Source organism: Leucoraja erinacea, chromosome 13 (assembly GCF_028641065.1).
Source record: "Leucoraja erinacea ecotype New England chromosome 13, Leri_hhj_1, whole genome shotgun sequence".
Classification (NCBI taxonomy): domain Eukaryota; kingdom Metazoa; phylum Chordata; class Chondrichthyes; order Rajiformes; family Rajidae; genus Leucoraja; species Leucoraja erinaceus.
In genome coordinates this window covers 4,098,086-4,118,488 of record NC_073389.1, presented here as the reverse complement: position 1 = coordinate 4,118,488, position 20,403 = coordinate 4,098,086, and the positions used below count along the sequence as shown (strand labels likewise).

Genomic DNA, 20,403 nt, shown 5'->3' with positions numbered 1-20,403 from the left:
CGACTTGACTTGTAGAAAGTGGGGAGGAGAGATGGAGTAGAGGAGAAGAGGAATAGATTCCGCAGATGCACAGTGAAAACCTGCAAATTTTAGTTTAGTTTAGAGATACAATGCGGAAACAAGTACAGTTGGCATATTATAATGTTCAAGAAGGAACTGCAGATGCTGGAAAATCGAATGTACACAAAATTGCTGGAGAAACTCAGTGGGTGCAGCAGCATCTATGGAGCGAAGGAAATAGGCAACGTTTCGGGACGAAACGTTGCCTATTTCCTTCGCTCCATAGATGCTGCTGCACCCACTGAGTTTCTCCAGCAATTTTGTGTACATGGCATATTATAATATTTTGTCTGGATATTTCTAACAGTATTGTTTTGACCGCTTGGGGGTGGGCATTTTATACGTCGATGGGCGTTACATATATCATAGTTGGAGAGGGAGCAGCCAGATCAGAGCAGCCATGGGAGTTGGAGAGAACACAGTTCTTACCAGATAGTAAGAAGGAAAAGCTACAATTTGTATAAGAATAAAGAGGATCTGCTATGTTCTTCTTTTTATCTGTACAACTACTTCAACAAAGAACCCATTAGGGGGCGCCGTCCTGTATGGTACAGCTGCCCAGCCTGCAGCTGTTCGTTTTTTCACTCTTTTTTTTTATTTTTAGTGAGTTTTAGTGTTTTGTTTTTGGAATTCTAGTCTTTTTTATGTGGGGGGTGGGGGGGAGGAAGGGGGAAACTACTTTTCAGGGTCCCTACCTGGTCGGAGAGGCAGCTTTTCTCCTCCGGGCTGCACTTTCGACCGCTATCGCGGAGCGGACGATGCCTTGCCCGGGTCGCCGCGCTGGAACTCCGGTGAGCTGAGACCGCCGAGAAAAACATCGCGGAGCTGCGGGTCTGCGGAGCGGCCAGCCGCGGGCGGTGGCGCTGACTTTAACATCGGGAGCCTGGGATCTCTCGCCGAGATCGCCAGTGGTGGAGCTCCATCCAGCGCGGCCTGTAGGCTTCGGAAGCCGCGGTCTCAAGTAAGGAGGCGGCCGCTCCAGGTGTCCCAAGCCACTGTGAGGATTCTCCCGACGCCGGAGCACCATCACCCGGCGAGAACGGCCTGGAACATCGGGCATCCGTAGAGGCAACTGTGGAGGCCTCAATAGGCCCGACTATGGGTGGACATGGGGATGGGGACTGGACACTGGACATGATTTTTATGTTTAAATCTCTTTATTATTGTTATGTCTGTATTTTTTTTTAATGTGCTGCATTGGCAAGAAGCATTTCACTACACCTATGGTGTATGTGACCAATAAATATCCTTTGAACCTTTGAACTAATTGAGCTGGAAATCATACGACTGGGAGGTCCGTTCTTTTGTCTGTGTAAGATCACTCCCACATTCCCACTGAGTCCACACAGACCAACGATCCCCGTACACTAACATTATCCTACACATACTAAGGACAATTTTACATTTATACCAAGCCAATTAACCTGCAAACCTGTACGTCTTTGGAGTGTTGGAGGAAACCGAAGATCTCGGAGAAAACCCCACGCAGGTCACGGGGAGAATGTACAAACTCCGTACAGACAGCACCTGTAGTAAGGATGGAACACGGGTCTCTGGCGCTGTAAGGCATCAACTCTACCGCTGCACCAACGTGACACCCTCCATCAGTGATCTAGACAGGATCAGCATCAACCTCAGCTGAATATTCCGAGAACATGCGCTGCACAGTCAGACCTCTGCATCATCGACCTACCCACACCGCAGCAATTCCACATGATACCAATCTTCAACAACAAGTCATCAAACATCATTCTTTCCATTGAGGGAGTGCAATCAAATTGCCAATCAGTCTCCCAGTATTCAGGAACAGCTACTTCCCTACAACCATCAAGTTTCTTGATCCGACCTGCACAACCCTAATCCTACCGCAGCAACAGGACACCATGGACTAGTTGCACTAGTTTAGGTAGGTACCATGTACGTGTACCGAGATGCAGCGAGAAGCTTTTGTTTGTGTGCTAACCCAAAGACTATCCAAAAGTCTAAAGGGTACAAGAATACCCTACCTTAGACTTGTGTAGGAAGGAACTGCAGATGCTGTTAAAAACTGAAGATAGACGCAGCATTTCTGGAGAAAAGGAATAAGCGACGTTTCGGATCGAGACCTGAAACGTAATTTGTTCCTTTTGTCCAGAGATGCTGTCTGACCTGTTGAGCTACTCCAACTTTTTGTCCCTACCATAGACTTGTTTTTCTAATTATGTTTTTGCAATATTTTTTTTTTGAGTTTTCTATGAGACTAGACCAAGTGCAGACCCGTTGGGTCTGCTCCCCCAATGGTGTGATCCCCCAACCCAATATTCCACCATGCACCCGTCTCCTCCAACGGAACTGAAGCCGTTCCCAAATGTAAGATTCCAGCACTCCCCTGCCTCCCTCAGCAGTGGATTTAAAGAAAATTCCAATTGCACCTACCCTGCCTGCTGCAGCAGTTCCAATTGCAATACCAATTGGCCCTCCCCCTCCTGTTGAAGCACTTGCTGTGATATCCCATTGAGGTGAAAAGTTCAGAGTGTTCCTGTCTTGCAACTTTGTTTTGAAGTGTGTTGGAAGCTGATAGGAAGGAGCAGCCGTCCATGTAAATGGATCCATTCTGATTGGACATCTGCGAGTATTGGGCATTGTGACATCACACGATGGAACAAATCAAAAGGCAGAAAGGCAGAAAGGCCGGAAGCCAGACGGCAGGCGGCAGCCACCACAGAGTTTTATATAATAATAGATAGATAGATAGATAGATAGATAGATGATAGATAGATAGATAGATAGATAGATAGATAGATAGATAGATAGATAGATAGATAGATAGATAGATAGATAGATAGATAGATAGATAGATAGATAGATGTATGTGGGTGCTATCTGAATCTAAATGCCTATGATGTTGTTGCAAGTAAGATTTTCATTTATAGCTCACTATACATGCACATGACGGAAAAGGTGAACTCTTCCCTTTGCACAACGATGAATAACATCTCTCCTTGCCCAACTTCATTCACCTTGATCCTGTTCTAAACATATTCCTTGCCCAGATGCCAAGATGCTCTATTGACTGCATCCATTGAGCAGCCTACAGCCTTGGCCATCAGTAAAGGAACAATAGACAATAGACAATAGGTACAGGAGTAGGCCATTCGGCCCTTAGAGCCAGCACCGCCATTCAATGTGATCATGGCTGATCATCCACACTCAGTACCCCGTTCCTGCCTTCTCCCCATATCCCCTGACTCCGCTATCTTTAAGGGCCCTATCAAGCTCTCTCTTGAAAGTATCCAGAGAACCTGCCTCCACCGCCCTCTGAGGTAGACAATTCCACAGACTCACGACTCTCTGATGAAAAATTGTTTCCTCATCTCCGTTCTAAATGCCTTACCCCTTATTCTTAAACTGTGGCCCCTGGTTCTGGACTCCCCCAACATCGGGAACGTGCCTGTAGTGTGTCCAAACCCTTAATAATCTTATATGTTTCAATAAGATCCCCTCTCATCCTTCTAAACTCCAGAGCATACAAGCTGAGTCTGCTTTCGCGGTGAATCGGAACAACTACACAAACTGACGAGTTACACCCCTCTCGAACAACACAACCAATATCTCAGCCTTGGATCTGTGTTCCTCTACTGGAGATCAAACCTGCTCATCTTCTCACGCATCTCCTCACGCCTTCTCACTGCACGTCTCCTCACGCCACAAACCTGCTCAGCAACACAGCCATGAGAAGAGGGTTACACAGAAAAGCTGGAGAAACTCAGCGGGTGCAGCAGCATCTATGGAGCGAAGGAAATAGGCAACGTTTCGGGCCGAAACCCTTCTTCGGCCCGAAACGTTGCCTATTTCCTTCGCTCCATAGATGCTGCTGCACCCGCTGAGTTTCTCCAGCTTTTCTGTGTAACTCGATTTGTTAGATGGGACTTTGTGTGTTGTGGGGGGTGGGAGAAACTTGTTTTTAGTCTCTTCCTGAAGTCCGGAAGTGGTGGCGCTGGGAACGGCTGCGGCTCGCCTGCAGTCCGTTGTGTCTTTGGGATCGTTTTGTCCAGCATCTGCAGTTCCCTCTTAAACACATGAGAAGAGGGTGGTGGGTAGAATCTCTCCCCCATGTTGAGAGTTTTATTTATTTGCTTTGCACGTTGAAGGGATGGGGGGGGGGGGGAGCGAAGATTTAATACAGCAAGAAACTGTTCCAAACCCTCAGCAGCCCGCCAGAGACCGGGATCTAACACGCTGCCGCGGGTGGTGGCGGAGGCAGACACGATAGTAGCGTTTCAGGCTTTCTGATAGGCACGTGGATATGCCGGGAATGGAAGGATATGGATCACATTCAGCACAGACATAGTGGACCGAAGGGCCTGTTCCTCAGCTCGCCTGCAGTCCGTCTGTCTTTTCCTTTTATCATTTTCCTTTGTCTTGTTTTAGTTTAACTTTGGTTGTGTATGTGTGGGGGGGTGGGAGAAACTTGTTTTTAGTCTCTTCCTTCGGGGAGGATGCGACCTTTCATTGTCGTATCCCCGTCTCCATCTACGCTGGAGGCCTAATGGCGGAGCTGGCGGCCTCCAACTGGGGCCGACCTCGAGGCTCCGTAGGCAGAGCCAGTACTCACTATCGCAAGGCTGGCCGACTTCGGGGCTGTGGAGGCGGCGGCACGACTTCAGAGCCTCGGAGGCTTCGGCCGCTGGGCCCAGCGGACGACAACGTCGGGAGCTCGCAGGTCACAGGTTGGTGACGGGTTCTCCGGAGCTCCCGCAACAACAGCTTCGTCCGCTGGTCCGGAGGGTGGCAGCTTCGACCACCCCGGGCCGCGGAGTTTGAACCGGCACGTTCGGGGAGCTCGGATTTGGCCGCGGGACTTACCATCACCCGGCGGGGGGGGGCCCAACATCGGAAGCCTGGATCACCTCAACGCAGAGGGAGAACAAGGAAAGAAGAGACAAGGACTTTAATACTTTTCCCTTCCATCACAGTGAGGAGGTGCCTGGTAGACTCACTGTGGTGGATGTTGAACTGTGTTCATTGTGTGTTCTGTTATTTTATTTTCTGTTATGACTGCAAGGTTCACAATTTCGTTCATACTGGAGAGTTTGAATGACAATAAAGGATATTTTACATTACTTTTACTTATCTCAATAAAAATGGGTTCTCTTTAAATTACAGATAACTCAACACAATATGAATTTAAGTTAACAATTTCAGAACTTTTCTCAAATTTGCTAGCGAGGCAATTTATCCACATTTTTTGGCAAGATGATCTGATCTCTAGCTTAGCGTGCAGTTATTGTGGTGTAATGTCGGTGACGTTAAAGAAAGTGCCTTAGACGATAGATGCACACACACATATCTGCTCTGCTTTATCCTTCTCAGAGTTTGTTTTTCCAATTATCTAAAGTCATCAGAAGCTAAGATGACATTGTATTTGAGAATCTGCTTTGGTTTTCGATTATTATCATTCCTTAAAAATATTTCCTCCGTTTCTTGATTCCTTCGAACCTGCCTAAAAGACTCTATTCCCCTCATGGCCTTATACACTTCCGCTCCGAGGAAAGGCCATTAAGCTGGAAAGAATGCAGAGAAGATTTATGAGCAGATTGCCAGGACTCAAGGGCCTGAGCTATAGGGATAGGTTGGGCAGGCAAGGACTTTATCCCTTGCAGCACAGGAGGCATAGAGTCATAGAGTGATACAGCGTGGAAACAGGCCCTTCGGCCCAACTTGCCCATACCGGCCGACAATGCCCCAGCTACACTAGTCCCACCTGCCTGCGCATGGTCCATATCCCTCCAAACCTGCCCTATCCATGTACCTGTCTAACTGTTTCTTAAATGCTGGGATAGTCCCAGCCTCAACTACTTCATCTGGCAGCTTGTTCCATACACCCATCACCCTATGTGTGAAATGGTTTCCTCAGATTCCTATTAAATCATTTCCCCTTCACCTTGAACCTATGCCCTCTGGTCCTCAATTCCCCTACTCTGGGAAAAGGACTCTGTGCATCTACCTGATCTATTCCTCTCATGATTTTATACACCTCTATAAGATCTCCCCATATCCTCCTGCGCTCCCAGGAATAGAGCCCCAGCCGACTCAACCTCTCCCTATAGCTCACACCCTCTAGTCCCGGCAACATCCTCGTAAATCTTCTCTGTACCCATTCCAGCTTGACTACATCTTTCCTATTGTCCTAGGAGGTTGAGGGATGATCTCACAGGCATGTATAAAACAATGAGGGCAATAGGTCAGGTGAATGCAAAGTGTTTTAACTAGAGTAAGGGAATCAAGAACCAGGGGAACAGGTTTAAGGTGAAAGGGGAAAAGATTTAATAAGAACCGAAGGGGCAACTTATTCACACACAGAGTGACTGGTATATGGAATGAGCTGCCAGAGGAGGTAGTTGAGACAGGTACTATAACAAGATTTAAAAGACATTTGGACAAGTACATGGATAGGAAAGATTTAGAGGGATATGGGCTAAATGCAGGCAAATGGGACTAGTGTAGATGGGGCATCTTGGTTGGCATGAACAAGCTGGGCTGAAGGGGCTATTTCCCTATTCGTTATGATCCTATGAATTAAGTCCCAGCCTGTCCAATCTCTCCCTGCAGCTCAGGCGTTTGAGGCTTGGCAACAGCCTTGTAAATCCTCTCTGCACTCTTCCCCGCTTAGAGGGTCAAAGACAGGAGCAAAGCGATGGCGACTGGAATGGGAGATTCAATAGTGGCGGATGCCTGGGTGAAATCAACGACTTCAGGCATTTTGTATGGACTAGAAAGGCTCAGGCCAAGACTGGCCGGTGGTGCCCAGCGGATGGATGAGGATGGAGTGGGGGCATCTAACAGCTCATCAGATGGCCACATAATGTCCATTTCAGTCGGCTTCAGACAGACTAAAGTGGACACCTTATCGAGCCAAAACATGCAGGGGAGATACAACGCATTTCGACTGGTGCGTGGTATTAGCATTCGTAGATTAACATAGCTAAAGTGAGAAACTTTATTCTGCATGGAATTATATAGGAGTATATCATCTTTATATTTTACTAGACCAATGGCAGACCCGTTGGGTCTGCTCCCCCAACGCAGCCGTTCCCTACCCGTAGCCATTCCCTACCCGCAGCCCCCACGGGAGACGTGGTCCTCGAACTGAAACCGTCCTTGAAAGGCCAAATTAAATGGCGTCTCTTGAGGTTGAAATGCGGGCGCCAGCAGCCGTTATGGTCGCTGGCCAGCAGGAGGCGACAAAATGAGTGAGTGGGGGGGGGGGAGAAGGATTTGATTAAAAACGTGTACTTAAAGGCGACGAAATGTAATGAGGAGCAGATACTTAGAAAGAAAAGCGAAATCTCCATCGAAATGGAAAAGATGTGGGAGATTGAGCGTCTGAATTCGGCGTGGCAGTGAATCAAAGGAAGAAAGTAAAAGGATCCATTCCGATTGGACATCTGCGAGCATCAGCCATTCCGATTGGACATCTGCGAGTATTGGGCACGAATCAAAAGGCAGAAAGGCAGCCAGTCGTCAGGCACAGAGTTTTATAGATATATAGAAGTTAGATAGATAGATAGATAGATAGATAGATAGATAGATAGATAGATAGATAGATAGATAGATAGATAGATAGATAGATAGATAGATAGATAGATAGATAGAAATAGATAGAAATAGAAGATTGATAGATATAGATAGATATAGATAGATATAGATAGATATAGATAGATAGATAGATAGATAGATAGATAGATAGATAGATAGATAGATAGATAGATAGATAGATAGATAGATAGATAGATAGATATAGATAGATAGATATAGATATAGAAATAGATAGATAGATATAGATAGATATAGATAGATATAGATAGATAGATAGATAGATAGATAGATAGATAGATAGATAGATAGATAGATAGATAGATAGATAGATAGATAGATAGATAGATAGATAAATAGATATTCTTGGTGTTACCCGCTTAAGGTGGGCCCAAAGGCATTAAAAGGGAGATCCACTGTGGGAGGCAGGGAATCCAGCAGCCTATCTGGAGAACCAGTTGGAAACGTGGAGACTAGTATATGATCTGCGAGGGGTAAATGAGGTGGTGAGAGATTGGCCAGCGGAAGTCCCAAATCCACACACGCTGCTGACTAATGTTCCAACAGAGGCAGCTTACTTTTCAGTAGTAGATCTTGGTTTGGCGTTCTTCACTGTACCCTTAGCAGAGCAAGGTCAGTATTTGTTTGGTTTTACCTGTAGAGGTACTCAATACACCTATACTAGGACGCCGCAGGGATTCAAACACTCACCCCATGTCTTCAATCAGATATTAAAGGCAGATTTGGAAGGCATACCCTTAGAAAGTACGTTAATAAAATATGTGGATGATTTTACACAAGGAAATAGGCAACGTTTCGGGCCGAAACCCTTTGGGTTTCGGCCCGAAACGTTGCCTATTTCCTTCGCTCCATAGATACTGCTGCACCCGCTGAGTTTCTCCAGCATTTTTGTCTACCTTCGATTTTCCAGCATCTGCAGTTCCTTCTTCAACAACATGTGGATGGTTTTGTTGGTTTGCTCCGCAAGTGAGGGGCAATGTGAGCGAGACACTTTGACTCCCTTAAAGGCTGGCGTGCGGAGGCCGGAAAAACATCCAGGAAGTAGCTGTAGTTTTGTAAGCAGCAGGTAGAACATTTAGGACGAGTAATATCCAAGGGAGTAAAGGCTATAGCAACGGGTCAAATTGAGGCAATAATTAAAGCTGCCAAACCTCAGACAGTAGGACAGATGATGACGTTCTTGGGAATGGCAGGATACAGTTCAGACTGGATTGGAGAGTATATGCCCACAGTAATCGCGCATCTGGAACACAAGAACACATACGCCAGAATCCTGTACATTGACTTCAGCTCAGCGTTTAATGCCATCATCCCACAGAGACTTGTGGAGAAACTAACCCTGCTGGGCCTCAACACCACCCTGTGTCACTGGATCTTGGACTTTCTGACAGAGAGACCGCAGTCAGTCCGTGTTGGCAAGAACACTTCAGGCTCGATCACGCTGAGCACCGGCTCCCCTCAAGGCTGTGTGCTCAGCACGCTGTTGTTCACACTGCTCACACATGACTGTGCTGCCAGATTCAGGGAAAATAAAATCATAAAATTCGCGGACGACACTACAGTGGTGGGACTCATCAGTGGAGATGACGAAACAATGTACAGGGAGGAAGTAGAACAACTGGTGGACTGGTGCGGCAAAAATAACCTAGAATTGAATGTCGACAAAACTAAGGAGATGGTTGTCGACTTCAGGAGGGCGCAGCCAAAGCATACACCGCTCAACATTAGTGGCACTGCAGTGGAGAGAGTGGAGAGCATAAAGTTCCTCAGTGTGCAAATAACGGACAGCCTCACCTGGTCCAGGAACACCACTGGGACCGTCAAACGGGCCCATCAGCGAATGCACTTCCTGAGGAAACTAAAACAGGCCTCACTCCCCACCAACATCCTCAGGACTTTCTACAGGGGTACGGTGGAGTCTGTACTCACGTACTGCATAAACACGTGGTACTGCACCTGCAACTGCTCGGACAGGAAGGCTCTGCAGAGGGTAGTGAGGGGAGCAGAGAGGATCATTGGCGTCTCCCTACCCTCGGTACAAGAACTGTTCCAGAGCCGCTGTCTGAAGAAAGCACAGAGAATTGCCAAGGACAAACTGCACCCCCTCCACACACACCTGGATCTCCTGCCATCAGGCAAGAGATATCGAAGCATCAAAGCCCGGACTACGAGGCTGCTAAACAGCTTCCTACCACAGGCTGTGAGGCTGCTAAACAGTCACTCTGTACTCACAGTCACTTGACTTGATTCTGCGGCTGGCACGGACACTTTAATACTGCCACTCAAATCAGCGGCCCCGGACATTTTTTATGATTGGTTTATTGTATTTTAACATTGTGTTTTTTTACCTGCTTTTAACTATTTATACTGTTCCATCAGGGACTGGATTGTTTTTTAGTGTTATTATGTGTGAAGTGTTTAAATTTCATGTGCGATGCTCCGCTATTCACTGGGAAACGTCTTTTCATTTTGCACTGTACAACTGTTGCTTGCAAGATGACAATAAAGGTTGATTGATTGATTGATTGATAATAACTATAATAATAATAACTTTATTTATAAAGCACTTTAAACAACTGCAGTTGCCACAAAGTGCTCTACATGATAACTCATGGACAAAAACTATTACAAACCATTAAAAACCGTAAAACGAAGGACTGTAAAAAACACACTAAAAATTAAAAGACATTAAAAGCACTAAGAACAGGAGCAATGCCTCAGCCAGTGTCGAAAGCCAAAGAATAAAAATGAGTTTTTAGGGAGGATTTGAAGATGGACAGTGAGGGGGCCTGTCTGATGTGCAACGGCAAGGTGTTCCAGAGTGCCGGAGCAGCAACAGAAAAGGCTCTATCCCCTCTGAGCTTCCGCTTAGACCTTGGTACCTCAAGGAGCAGCTGATCAGCTGAAATTGTGACGCCATTGGGGAAAACAATGAAGGAAGCAGGACACACAAGCCTGAGAAATGTTTTGCAATGGGATGATGAGGCGGAAACAGCTTTTAACACTATTACGAAGCAGCCAGAACAGCGTCTGGGTGCTGATCAGCTGTTATTACACCTCAGGTAAGCTTGGATCTGGAACCCACGGAGGAGGACATAATTGAAATGCAAGGTAAGGCAACCTTAGCGATGTGGAGACAAAGTGGGGGCTAAGCAGAACTCCGAACTGGACTACTGAGGGATCGCTGGTAGCACCCACACCATTGCTGACCATTCTTATTTCAGACGTGCATGGGTTAGACCATTGTGCAAGGGGGCGAAGTAATAAGAAAGGTAAAAAAAGGATGGGTTTTGGTCACCCTATATACAGGCCTCGGTTGACCACATTTTGTCACAGTGTGAGGTACTTGATCAAAACAATGTTAGAAAGGGAATAACCTTTGTGGACGGGGAGGGAAGTACCGACCGCCATCTCAGCGCCGTCTGCCAGCCCGCACACCTCTGGCAGTGCTCTCCGTCTGAACAGTGGAGGGGACCAGCTCAAGAGCAAAGATTATAGAGCGGAGTGGGTCAGCGGGTGATGGATAACAAGACAGCGGGCAGTGGAGCTTACTCCTGTGTCAGCGCAAACAAGGGACCAATTGAGGTTACTCGCACTGACATATGGAGTAAGCTCCACCGCCCGCTGTCCTGTTATCCATCGCCCGCTGACCCGCTCTTGAGCTGGATGCTGGCATGATCCCCGACCGCCTCCTTCTCAACGCTCCTGCCCTCCCCGCAACTTTTCCCCTGGCCAGACTCCCCACACGCTGTGAAAGAAACTCTCCCCCCCCCCCCCCCCAACCCCACCCACCCCCCCAGCGGCGCTGTCCTTTTACAGCCGTTTCCCACCAGCTGCTAGCAATGAGGAATAGACTTGGCTATCCCTCAGTACAGCAGCATCGATCTTGATCTATCTTTCTTGGCTAACAACCACGTGTTAACTACTGGCTGTTAACAAGTGCTAACAGTGGCAGTTAACAAATGTTTTTTTTCTGATGGTCGGTGCAGCGGTTTTTATCCATGTTCGTTTCCAAAAATCCGTATTTAACAAGGCGAATGTTTTTTTTTTTTTAAATCTGTATTTAACAACGCAAATTCGTATTTCTGTATGAAATACGGAAAATTAGCGGAGTGGGTCAGCGGGTGATGGACCCACGCGGGGCCCAATTGGGAGCAATCGGTCCAGTTGGCTTAAGGCCGGCCCTGGCTGTAGGTGATGTATACAGAGGCTGATGCCCAGCTACAGAGGCTGCACTGCTCCCAGCACCATGATCACACCTGCTGTGCTGAGAGGCGGATATCTCTGCTCTCCATCAGCCAGGGGAAGCAGCGATAACCACACACATTATAAACAACCTTCCTGCCTCCATACCCAGAGCACACAAGTTGTTATCTCCCCTTTTGACTGCAGTATTAAGTGGAGGGCTATAATTTCCTCTATTCCGCACCGTTATCACAGAAATCGCAGCTTTTAAAATAGATCCAACAGCACCCTGCATAAATGACACAAAACAAACGGACAGGCTCCATTTCATTTCAGGGTGAGATTGATAGAAAGATACAGCATGGAAACAGACCCTTCAGCCCATCGAGTCCATGCCGGCCATCGATCACCCATTCACACTAGTTCTATGTGATCCCACGTTCTCTTCCATTTCCAGCACGCTAGGGCAGGGCTGCCAACTCTCACGCATTGGGCATGTGAATCACACATTTCGACAAATTCTCACGCTCTCACGCTGATCACAGATTTCTCACGCTCTGTCGTGAGAAATTCTGTGATCAACGAAAATTTCAAAACTCATATCAACTGCATGGGCCGTGGGTGTTGGAGAGCCGGGGAGCTGAGGGAGGGATGGAGGCAGAAGCAGAGGCGGGGAGAGATGCGGATGGGGAGCCGGGGCTGGCGAGTGTTTACCGGGCTGGCGAGTGTTTGCTGGGCTGGCGAGTGTTTGCCGGGCTGGCGAGTGTTTGCCGGGCTGGCGAGTCGCCCGCTGCAGCTCCGGCCATGGAGCAGCCTCAGTGCAAGAGTCCCGGCCGTCGGAGGCGTTGGAAGCGTTGCGCCGCTGCCGTGAGAGTCTCTGCGCCAAATTCACCCTGGTGACTGGCATGGATCAGGCTGCGGCTCGGTACATCCTGGAGGACAACCAGTGGCAGCTGGAAGTAGGTACCAAGCACTGGGTAGAAGCAGTGGAAGATAGTGGCCATCCAATGGGGGTGGTTGGAGAAAGCATCCTGCTTGCTAGATTTTCATTTCCTGTAACTGCAGGAAAAATGTTCCCGATGTTGGGGGCGTTCAGAACCATGGGTCACAGTTTAAGAATAAAGTGTAGGCTAGTTAGGACTGAGATGAGGACAAACTTTCATCACGCAGAGAGTTGTGAATCTGTGGAATTCTCTGCCACAGAAGGCAGTGGAGGCCAATTCATTGGATGTTTTCAAGAGATAGTTACATTTAGCTCTTGGGGCTAGCAAAATCAAGGGTTATGGGGAAAGAACAGGTAAGAGGTACTGATTTAGATGAACAGCCATGATCATATCGAATGGCAGTGCTGGCTTGAAGGGCCGAATGGCCTATTCCTGCACCTATTTTCTATGTTTCTATGCTTGTGTATATGGCAATAAAACTCAACCACTTGATTTTGAAGCATTCATGCATGGTGGAGATATAATGTAGTCATAGAGTGATACAGTGTGAAAACAGGCCCTTCGGCCCAACTTGCCCACACCCACCAACATGTCCCAGCTACACTACCTGCTTTTGCTCTCCAAACTTGTCCTATCCTTGTATCAGTCTAACTGTTTCTTAAATGTTGGGATGGTCCCTGCCTCAACTACCTGCGCCGGCAGCTTGTTCCATACACCCACCTGTGTTGCAAAAGTTACCCCTAAAAAGTTACCTTATTAGAACTCCTACCGACCCTCGACGGACATTCTCCGAGTTCGAATCAGGGGAAAACTCGGGAGAACTCTTGAATACAGTGGGACAGGGAGAACTCTTGAATCACCTCGTACAGTGGGACAGGGCCTTTTGTGTCTATCTACAGTTCCTTTCGACAATAAACTGAATTAAACTGAAATCGCTGTCTCGTTGTAGGACACTGGTCTTTCTTTTTATTCTGGATTTTAAATCATGTATTCTGCTTTTTTTTTTAAAAATATATAATTTATGATGCTTTTAATATATAATTTACGATGCTAAGAGATATACTAGTGATATACTAAGATTCTATATGTATTATATGATGTTTTATATATGCAATGTATTTTTATGTAATGTCCCTTGTCTGGAGTTGAGTCTGAAATAAGGCTTGGGGCGAACTTCACCGTATTTGACGGCCAGTTAATGGTTGACACCTCAGCAGAGTTGGCCGACACGTTGATGGGATTTAGTAACATCTGCATCATCAAATTCAAATTCATACAAATTCAACTGGTGCAGCGGAGTCTAAGATCTGTACTGCCCGCTAAATGTAGCAAAGTGGAACAACGCCTGGACACAGCTTGTCATTTCAGTGTGGAGGGCAAAATAATTATTAACAGCGAGCGAGTGGGTGGTGAAACTCTTCTGGAGGCTGGGAATAAGCGGTGGGGATCACTGGCCGTGACAATGGCCGACCACCTGAGCACAGCTTTACTCCTGGCAACACTGCTCACTGTGCTGTCCTTCACTGCAGGTCAGTCAATACACGTCGGTAAGATGAAGGACGGTTCGGTTTTGATTGTGGAGTAAATCTAGCCGGAGCCAGTGTACATTTACACACGTATCAACTGGCTAATGTGCACCAGACCTCTCTCTCCAACGGGAGTTTGGAGACACCTCTTTGCCCTCCCCCTCTATCTGGGACCCTCCCCTAGCGACCCTCCCTCTACCACCCCCTTCCCTCCCCTCTCTCTACCTCTTCCCCCCCCCCCCCCCCCCTACTACCTCCCCTCTCCCCCCCACTCACTCCCTCTACCTTCCCCCCTCCCCTCCCCTCATCCCCCACCTCTCTCTCTCTCTCTCTACCTCTCTACCTCTCCTACCTCCCACTCTCCAGCTCCCCCACTACCTCTCTCCCCCCCCCCCCCCCCCCCCCCCCTCTCTACCTCCCTCTCTCTCCCTCTACCCCACTCCCTCTACCTCCCCCTCCCTCCCCACTCTGTAGCTTCCCCCCCTTTCCCCCCTCCCCCTTCCCCCCTTCCCCCCTCCCCCTTCCCCCCTCCCCTTCCCCCCTTCTATCTCCCTAGCTGACCTTGTGGGAGGCTATTTGTGGCCGGCCCTAATTAGTCCCGGTCATTTCTCGCCTCCACCTCCCCCCCACCCCTCTACTTTGTTTGAAGAAGGGTCCTAACCCAAAACGTCACCCATTCCTTCTCCCCAGAGTTGCTGTCTAACCCTCTGAGTTACTCTGCCACTTTGTGTCTATCTAATAGTGGAATACATGTTGTTTTAGTTTAGGTATATTATTGTCATGTGTACTTCTTGTGTATGGCGTGCACAGCCTAAACTTGTAGGACAACTTGTTCTATTTGATCTATTTGTTTGTGCACGTCCGATTGATTGCATTAGTCAAAACAGGGTGGACCACGTGAATGTTGCAGTCTCCCACCCTGTCATGTGCACTGCGGTACAGTGAAAAGTTTGTTGTGTGCTGTCCAGCCAAAGATTACAATCGAGCTGCCCATACTTAAAGGGTGAAGGATACAATATTTAGTGTAAGATATAAGATTGAAGTTGGAAAGATGGGTCGTTAAAGGTGGCCCAAACGTCTCCAACAAGGTCGATGGGAGATAAGACAGCTCTCTAACTGGTGAGAAAACTGAAATTTCCTCTCATCAGCGAGAGTGTGTTGATGAGCTGAGTTTAGAACGTTATTTATTCTTTAAATTAAGTATGTTAAAATTTAAAGAATGGTCATTTCTAATTGCTATGTTTCCCAAAAAGCTTTGAGCGTATATTCCAACGCGTGTCCCACTCAACAGGATAATAGTGGGGCATCACGGAGATACAGAGGCAGAGTTGCTGGATTACAGCGTCACAGAACCGGGTTCGATCCTGACTACGGGTGCTGTGTGTGTATGGAGTTGCACATTCTCCCTGCGACCACGTGGGTTTTCTCCTGGTGCTCCAGTTTCCTCCCATACAGGATTGTAGGCTGATTGGCTTTGGTAAAATTGTAAATTGTCCCTAGTGTGTAGGATAGTGGCAAACTCATAGTGTGTAGAATGGTACAGGGTCGGCGCGGACTCGATGGGCCGAAGGGCCTGTTTCCATGTTGTATCTCTACAGCCTAAGCTTCAAAAGGATGGTTTGAAAGAAATAATTGAAGGGCGAATCGTGTTGATGTTGCAGTTAGTGGAAGCGTTGTGGAAAACTGCAGTGATTTCCAGCCCTACTCGTGGTGGAATATGCTCTGGAGGTCCCAACACCAAGTGCACTTCCTGCTTCTCACCCGTGGCAACGCCGACTGTGCTCAGGTCATCAGCCGGCCCGGCGACATCGGCGAATCAAACTTCAACGCCAGCCGCCCCACCAAGATCATCATGCACGGATTCAGGTAAGGAGGCAGCGTTATTACTGCGAGGGCAAACTGGAGCAGGCACCGCTGGGTGAACATGGTACAGGGTATCCAACACCAACACTCATGGGCTCACTTGGTCAGGAGATGCCAACAAACTGCTGTCTTCCACAACTAATAGTCCGGCATTGTAACGATCAGAGGTGTCTTAAAGCATGAGAGGCTAGACTGTGGGGTAGACAGTCAGAACCGCTTCCCCCAGGGTGGACAAGCCCAACACTAGAGGGCATAGCTAGCTATAAGCTGAGAGGGGGAAAGTTTAATGGAAATGTGTGGGGCAAGTGTTTTTATACACAGTGTGGTGGGGGCCTAGTGCAGTGCCATGTTTGATGGAGGAGGCACATGCAATATTGCCATTTGACGTTTATAGATAGGCACATGGATATGCAGGGGAGAGAGGGGGTGTGGATCATTTACAGGCAGATGAGAACAGTTCATCAGAACAGATGCCATCATGTTCAGCACAAGCATAGTGGGCTGGACGGCCCATTGCTGTACTATTCATATTTTTATTCCATATCTCACACAAATCATGTTATGTGACTAGCATTGGTGAGGCCGCACTTGGGGAGTATTATGTTGGGGTCTGATCACCCCACTATAGGAAAGTTGCCATGAAGCTGGAAAGAGTGGCGAAGATTCATGGGGATTTGCCAGAATTCGAGGGCCTGAGCTCAAGGGAGATCCCAGAGACGTGCGGGTTTGTAGGATTATTCACCTCTGTAAATTGTCCCTAGTGGTAATTTTTTTAAATTAAACTTTAATTCGGACTCGAGGTCCAGACAAGGGACAACAATACATAAAATATATTGCATATAAAAACACCATTAAATACATATAAAATCTTAGTACATCACTTATAAAAGCATCATAAATTATATATTTAAAAAAACACAATCCATGAATTAAAATCCAGAATAAAAAAAGAAAGATCAATGTCCTACAACGAGACAATGATACAAGTGTCTCCACAACTGGGATTGGTAGCGTGTAGTACTAAACCTTATGTTTGACAAGGCCACGATAATTACATTTTTAGAGTCATTTATCCTGCAGATGAATTTATACATATGATTTCTTAGGATAGCTTCTAAAGTACTGACTCCTGCAGCCACAAACGTGTTACTAGCACCACACCATCTAGGTTTCCTTAGCAGTGTTCTCATGGCATCATTATAGGCCACCTTTAGTCTCTGCAAACTTGTCTTTCCGTAGTTCGACCAAAGGTGCGCAGTATAGAGTGGTGTGCAATATGCTCTAAATAGCGACATCTTCACCACATCTGTACACCCACCAAACTTGCACACAATAAAATTTGCCTGTACATACGGCATACGTTGTTGCTTATAAATATCCTCATCGTCTGTCATTTGTTCTGTAATAAAGTGCCCAAGATATTTAACCTTATTACAGACACTAAGATTATTGTCAGACAATATAAAATCAGGAAATTTTAGATATTTGTCCTCTTTGGTTCTACAGATCATAACAACACTCTTACAAGCATTATACTTAATATCATGTCAAGTCAAGTCAAGTTTATTTGTCACATACACATACAAGATGTGCAGTGAAATGAAAGTGGCAATGCTCGCGGACTTTTGTGCAAAAAACAAACAACCAAACAAACTATAAACACAATCATAACACACATATTCTTTTACATAATAAATAATGGAAGGAAAAACGTTCAGTAGAGTTAGTCCCTGGTGAGATAGGCGTTTACAGTCCGAATGGCCTCTGGGAAGAAACTCCTTCTCAACCTCTCCGTTCTCACCGCATGGCAACGGAGGCGTTTGCCTGACCGTAGCAGCTGGAACAGTCCGTTGCAGGGGTGGAAGGGGTCTCTCATGATATTGTTGGCTCTGGAGTTGCACCTCCTGATGTACAGTTCCTGCAGGGGGGCAAGTGAAGTTCCCATAGTGCGTTCGGCCGAACGCACTACTCTCTGCAGAGCCTTCTTGTCCTTGGCAGAGCAATTCCCACTGTTCCACACCATACACAGAACATATAGTAAGGAGCTGCTGGAGACCAGCGCTAGATGGACTAAAGACCACAAGATCATCTGCATACATAATATGGTTCACTAAAATATTACAAATCATGCACCCGGTATTACAGGCTTTCAATTATTTGGACAGATCATCAATATAAAGATTAAAAAGTACTGAGGACAAAATCCCCCCTTGTCTAACACCATTGCTAACCCCAAATGGGGCTGAGACCCTATTGCCCCATTTTATTTGCATAGTCTGGTGGGCAGAATTCTCACAATGTATTTAGGCACCCCTCTTGGACTCATTTTAACAAACAGCTTTCTGTGATTCACACGATCAAAGGCTTTGGAAGCATCAATAAAGCACAGAAGAATTGAAGAGTTTTTGCCTCTATATTTGTTTACAATCTCCTTTGGGACATATATGCATGTCAGTGCCATGTTTAGCTTTAAAACCAAACTGGTTATCTGTGGAGTTAACAAACTCATTTATTCTATCCAGCAGAACTCTTTTTAAGACTTTTGACAGGATGCTGGCTAAAGCAATGGGCCTGTAATTATTTAGGCTGCCTACTTTACCAGCTTTGTCCTTAATGACCGGCATTAGCAGAACCGACAACAATGAGTCTGGTAACAAGCAATGAATCATGAAGCCAGTGAAACAAATAGCAAGGAGAGGAGCTATCCTCGTACTAGCATACTTAAGATCTTCAGAAATATGATCCAAGCCACTTACTTTGTTGTTGGACAGCTTGTTCATGGCATGATACACCTCATGTGACATAATCACCATTGAGCCATTACACTCAATATTGTCCACCCTATACAAGTCACCTTGGACACAGTTGAATAAAGTGCTGTAACGTGTCGCCATAACTCCGCGATATTAGCTGTTCCAGAGATTGCATCTGCAGTGCATGGTAGAGATGTTTTGCGACTGTTAAGAACTCTCACTTCTTTCCAAAAATCAGTAGCATTGTTACTTAGCAGCTTCTTAGCCATGGACTCAGCCCTCATGGCTTGCTCATTTTTACAGATGATGCGACCAGCATACTTGTATCTTGCATTAGTGAGCTTCTTGTGCTCAAACACAGGCCCCTGTCTGGGCCTACCTGCCATAGCCCATGATATAGTGGCCTCACGGGCTTCAGCATGGTACCCAGCTACATACTTATTCCAACCAGGCCTGGTGTTGTGTGTCTTATTGATATGCTTGCAGTAGGGCTTACTGCCTACATATAAAGTGCTTACTATATCATTATACATGGAGCCAGGGGTGGAAATCCCGGGGTGGGGACAGGAGGGACACACTCTATTTTGAGGGGTGGGGGACATCCCCCCCCACGTTCCCCCCCCCCCCCCCCCCCCCCCAAGGTTTTGTAATTTGTATTTTAAAACTCGGTGAAATCTCTGCTTTCCGCGAGACAGTGGAGGTGGGACTGCTGATCGAGGGCGCCGATTGGACGAGAGAGACGTCGGTCAGCGGGCAATGGGGGCGGGACATGATGATTCAGCGCGATCATTGGAGGAGGGAGGAGTAGGGGGGGTGGGTGGGACTGAGGATAGAGCTCGGAGATTGGAGGAGGGAGACGTGCCAAAACATTTTCGGCACAGACCTGCGCCTCATCCGCAACCAGGATCGATCCCGGCTCACCGGCCCTGTCCCGTCTGCACCCGAGTGCCCCCCCACCACCACCCCGAACGGGTGGCCAGAGAGGTCGAGAGTCAGACGCAACCCAGGAGATTCATGTCTTTGTGGCATGGTGGCCTGATGCCTGATACTGGGTGAGTCAGTAACCCTGGATGACTGGGGCATAGGTGCTTCCACCATCCACTGCGGCTCCCGAGACAGCTGGATCTACCCGACTAATGAGGCAGAAGAGGAAAGGCCCCCCAGGCCCACAGCCAGCGCAGAGAAGCAGCGCAAAACCCGGCTCAACTCTACATGTCCCGCCAGGTTAACCTACAGCCCTGCATGACTTGCGGGAAATATGGCCCAGGTTTACAGCCAGCGTGGAGAAGCAGCGCTGGTGTCCCGTCAGTCCAGGCAGGGCTGTAGGTTAACCCGGCGAGACGGGCAGAGTTGAGCTGCATTTAGCGCTGGATTGAGCCTCCGAAGCCTCGCGGTTGTGTGCGTGAGTGTGCGCATGCGCGTGCGGCCGCCAAAAAATTGTGTCCCCCCCGTCCCCCGGTCCCCTCCATATTTTGA

General features: G+C 47.4%; 2 protein-coding genes across 6 annotated transcripts in view; one reads left to right on the top strand and one right to left on the bottom strand.

The window, feature by feature from the left end:
- Nucleotides 1–20,403, bottom strand: part of cd247 (CD247 molecule) — a 180,346-nt gene that overhangs the window by 108,243 nt on the left and 51,700 nt on the right. The gene's annotated exons all lie outside the window — the stretch shown is intronic.
- The window catches only part of pla1a (phospholipase A1 member A), a 39,146-nt gene continuing 32,690 nt past the window's right edge, over nucleotides 13,948–20,403 (top strand). Inside the window, exons 1-2 of one of the 2 annotated variants that reach the window (XM_055644304.1) lie at nucleotides 13,948–14,314; nucleotides 15,973–16,177. In XM_055644304.1, the coding sequence (XP_055500279.1) occupies nucleotides 13,984–14,314; nucleotides 15,973–16,177 (536 nt within the window). In that variant the 5' untranslated portion in view covers nucleotides 13,948–13,983. The remainder of the gene's footprint in view (nucleotides 14,315–15,972; nucleotides 16,178–20,403) is intronic. The other variant, XM_055644303.1, reaches the window with a different exon arrangement.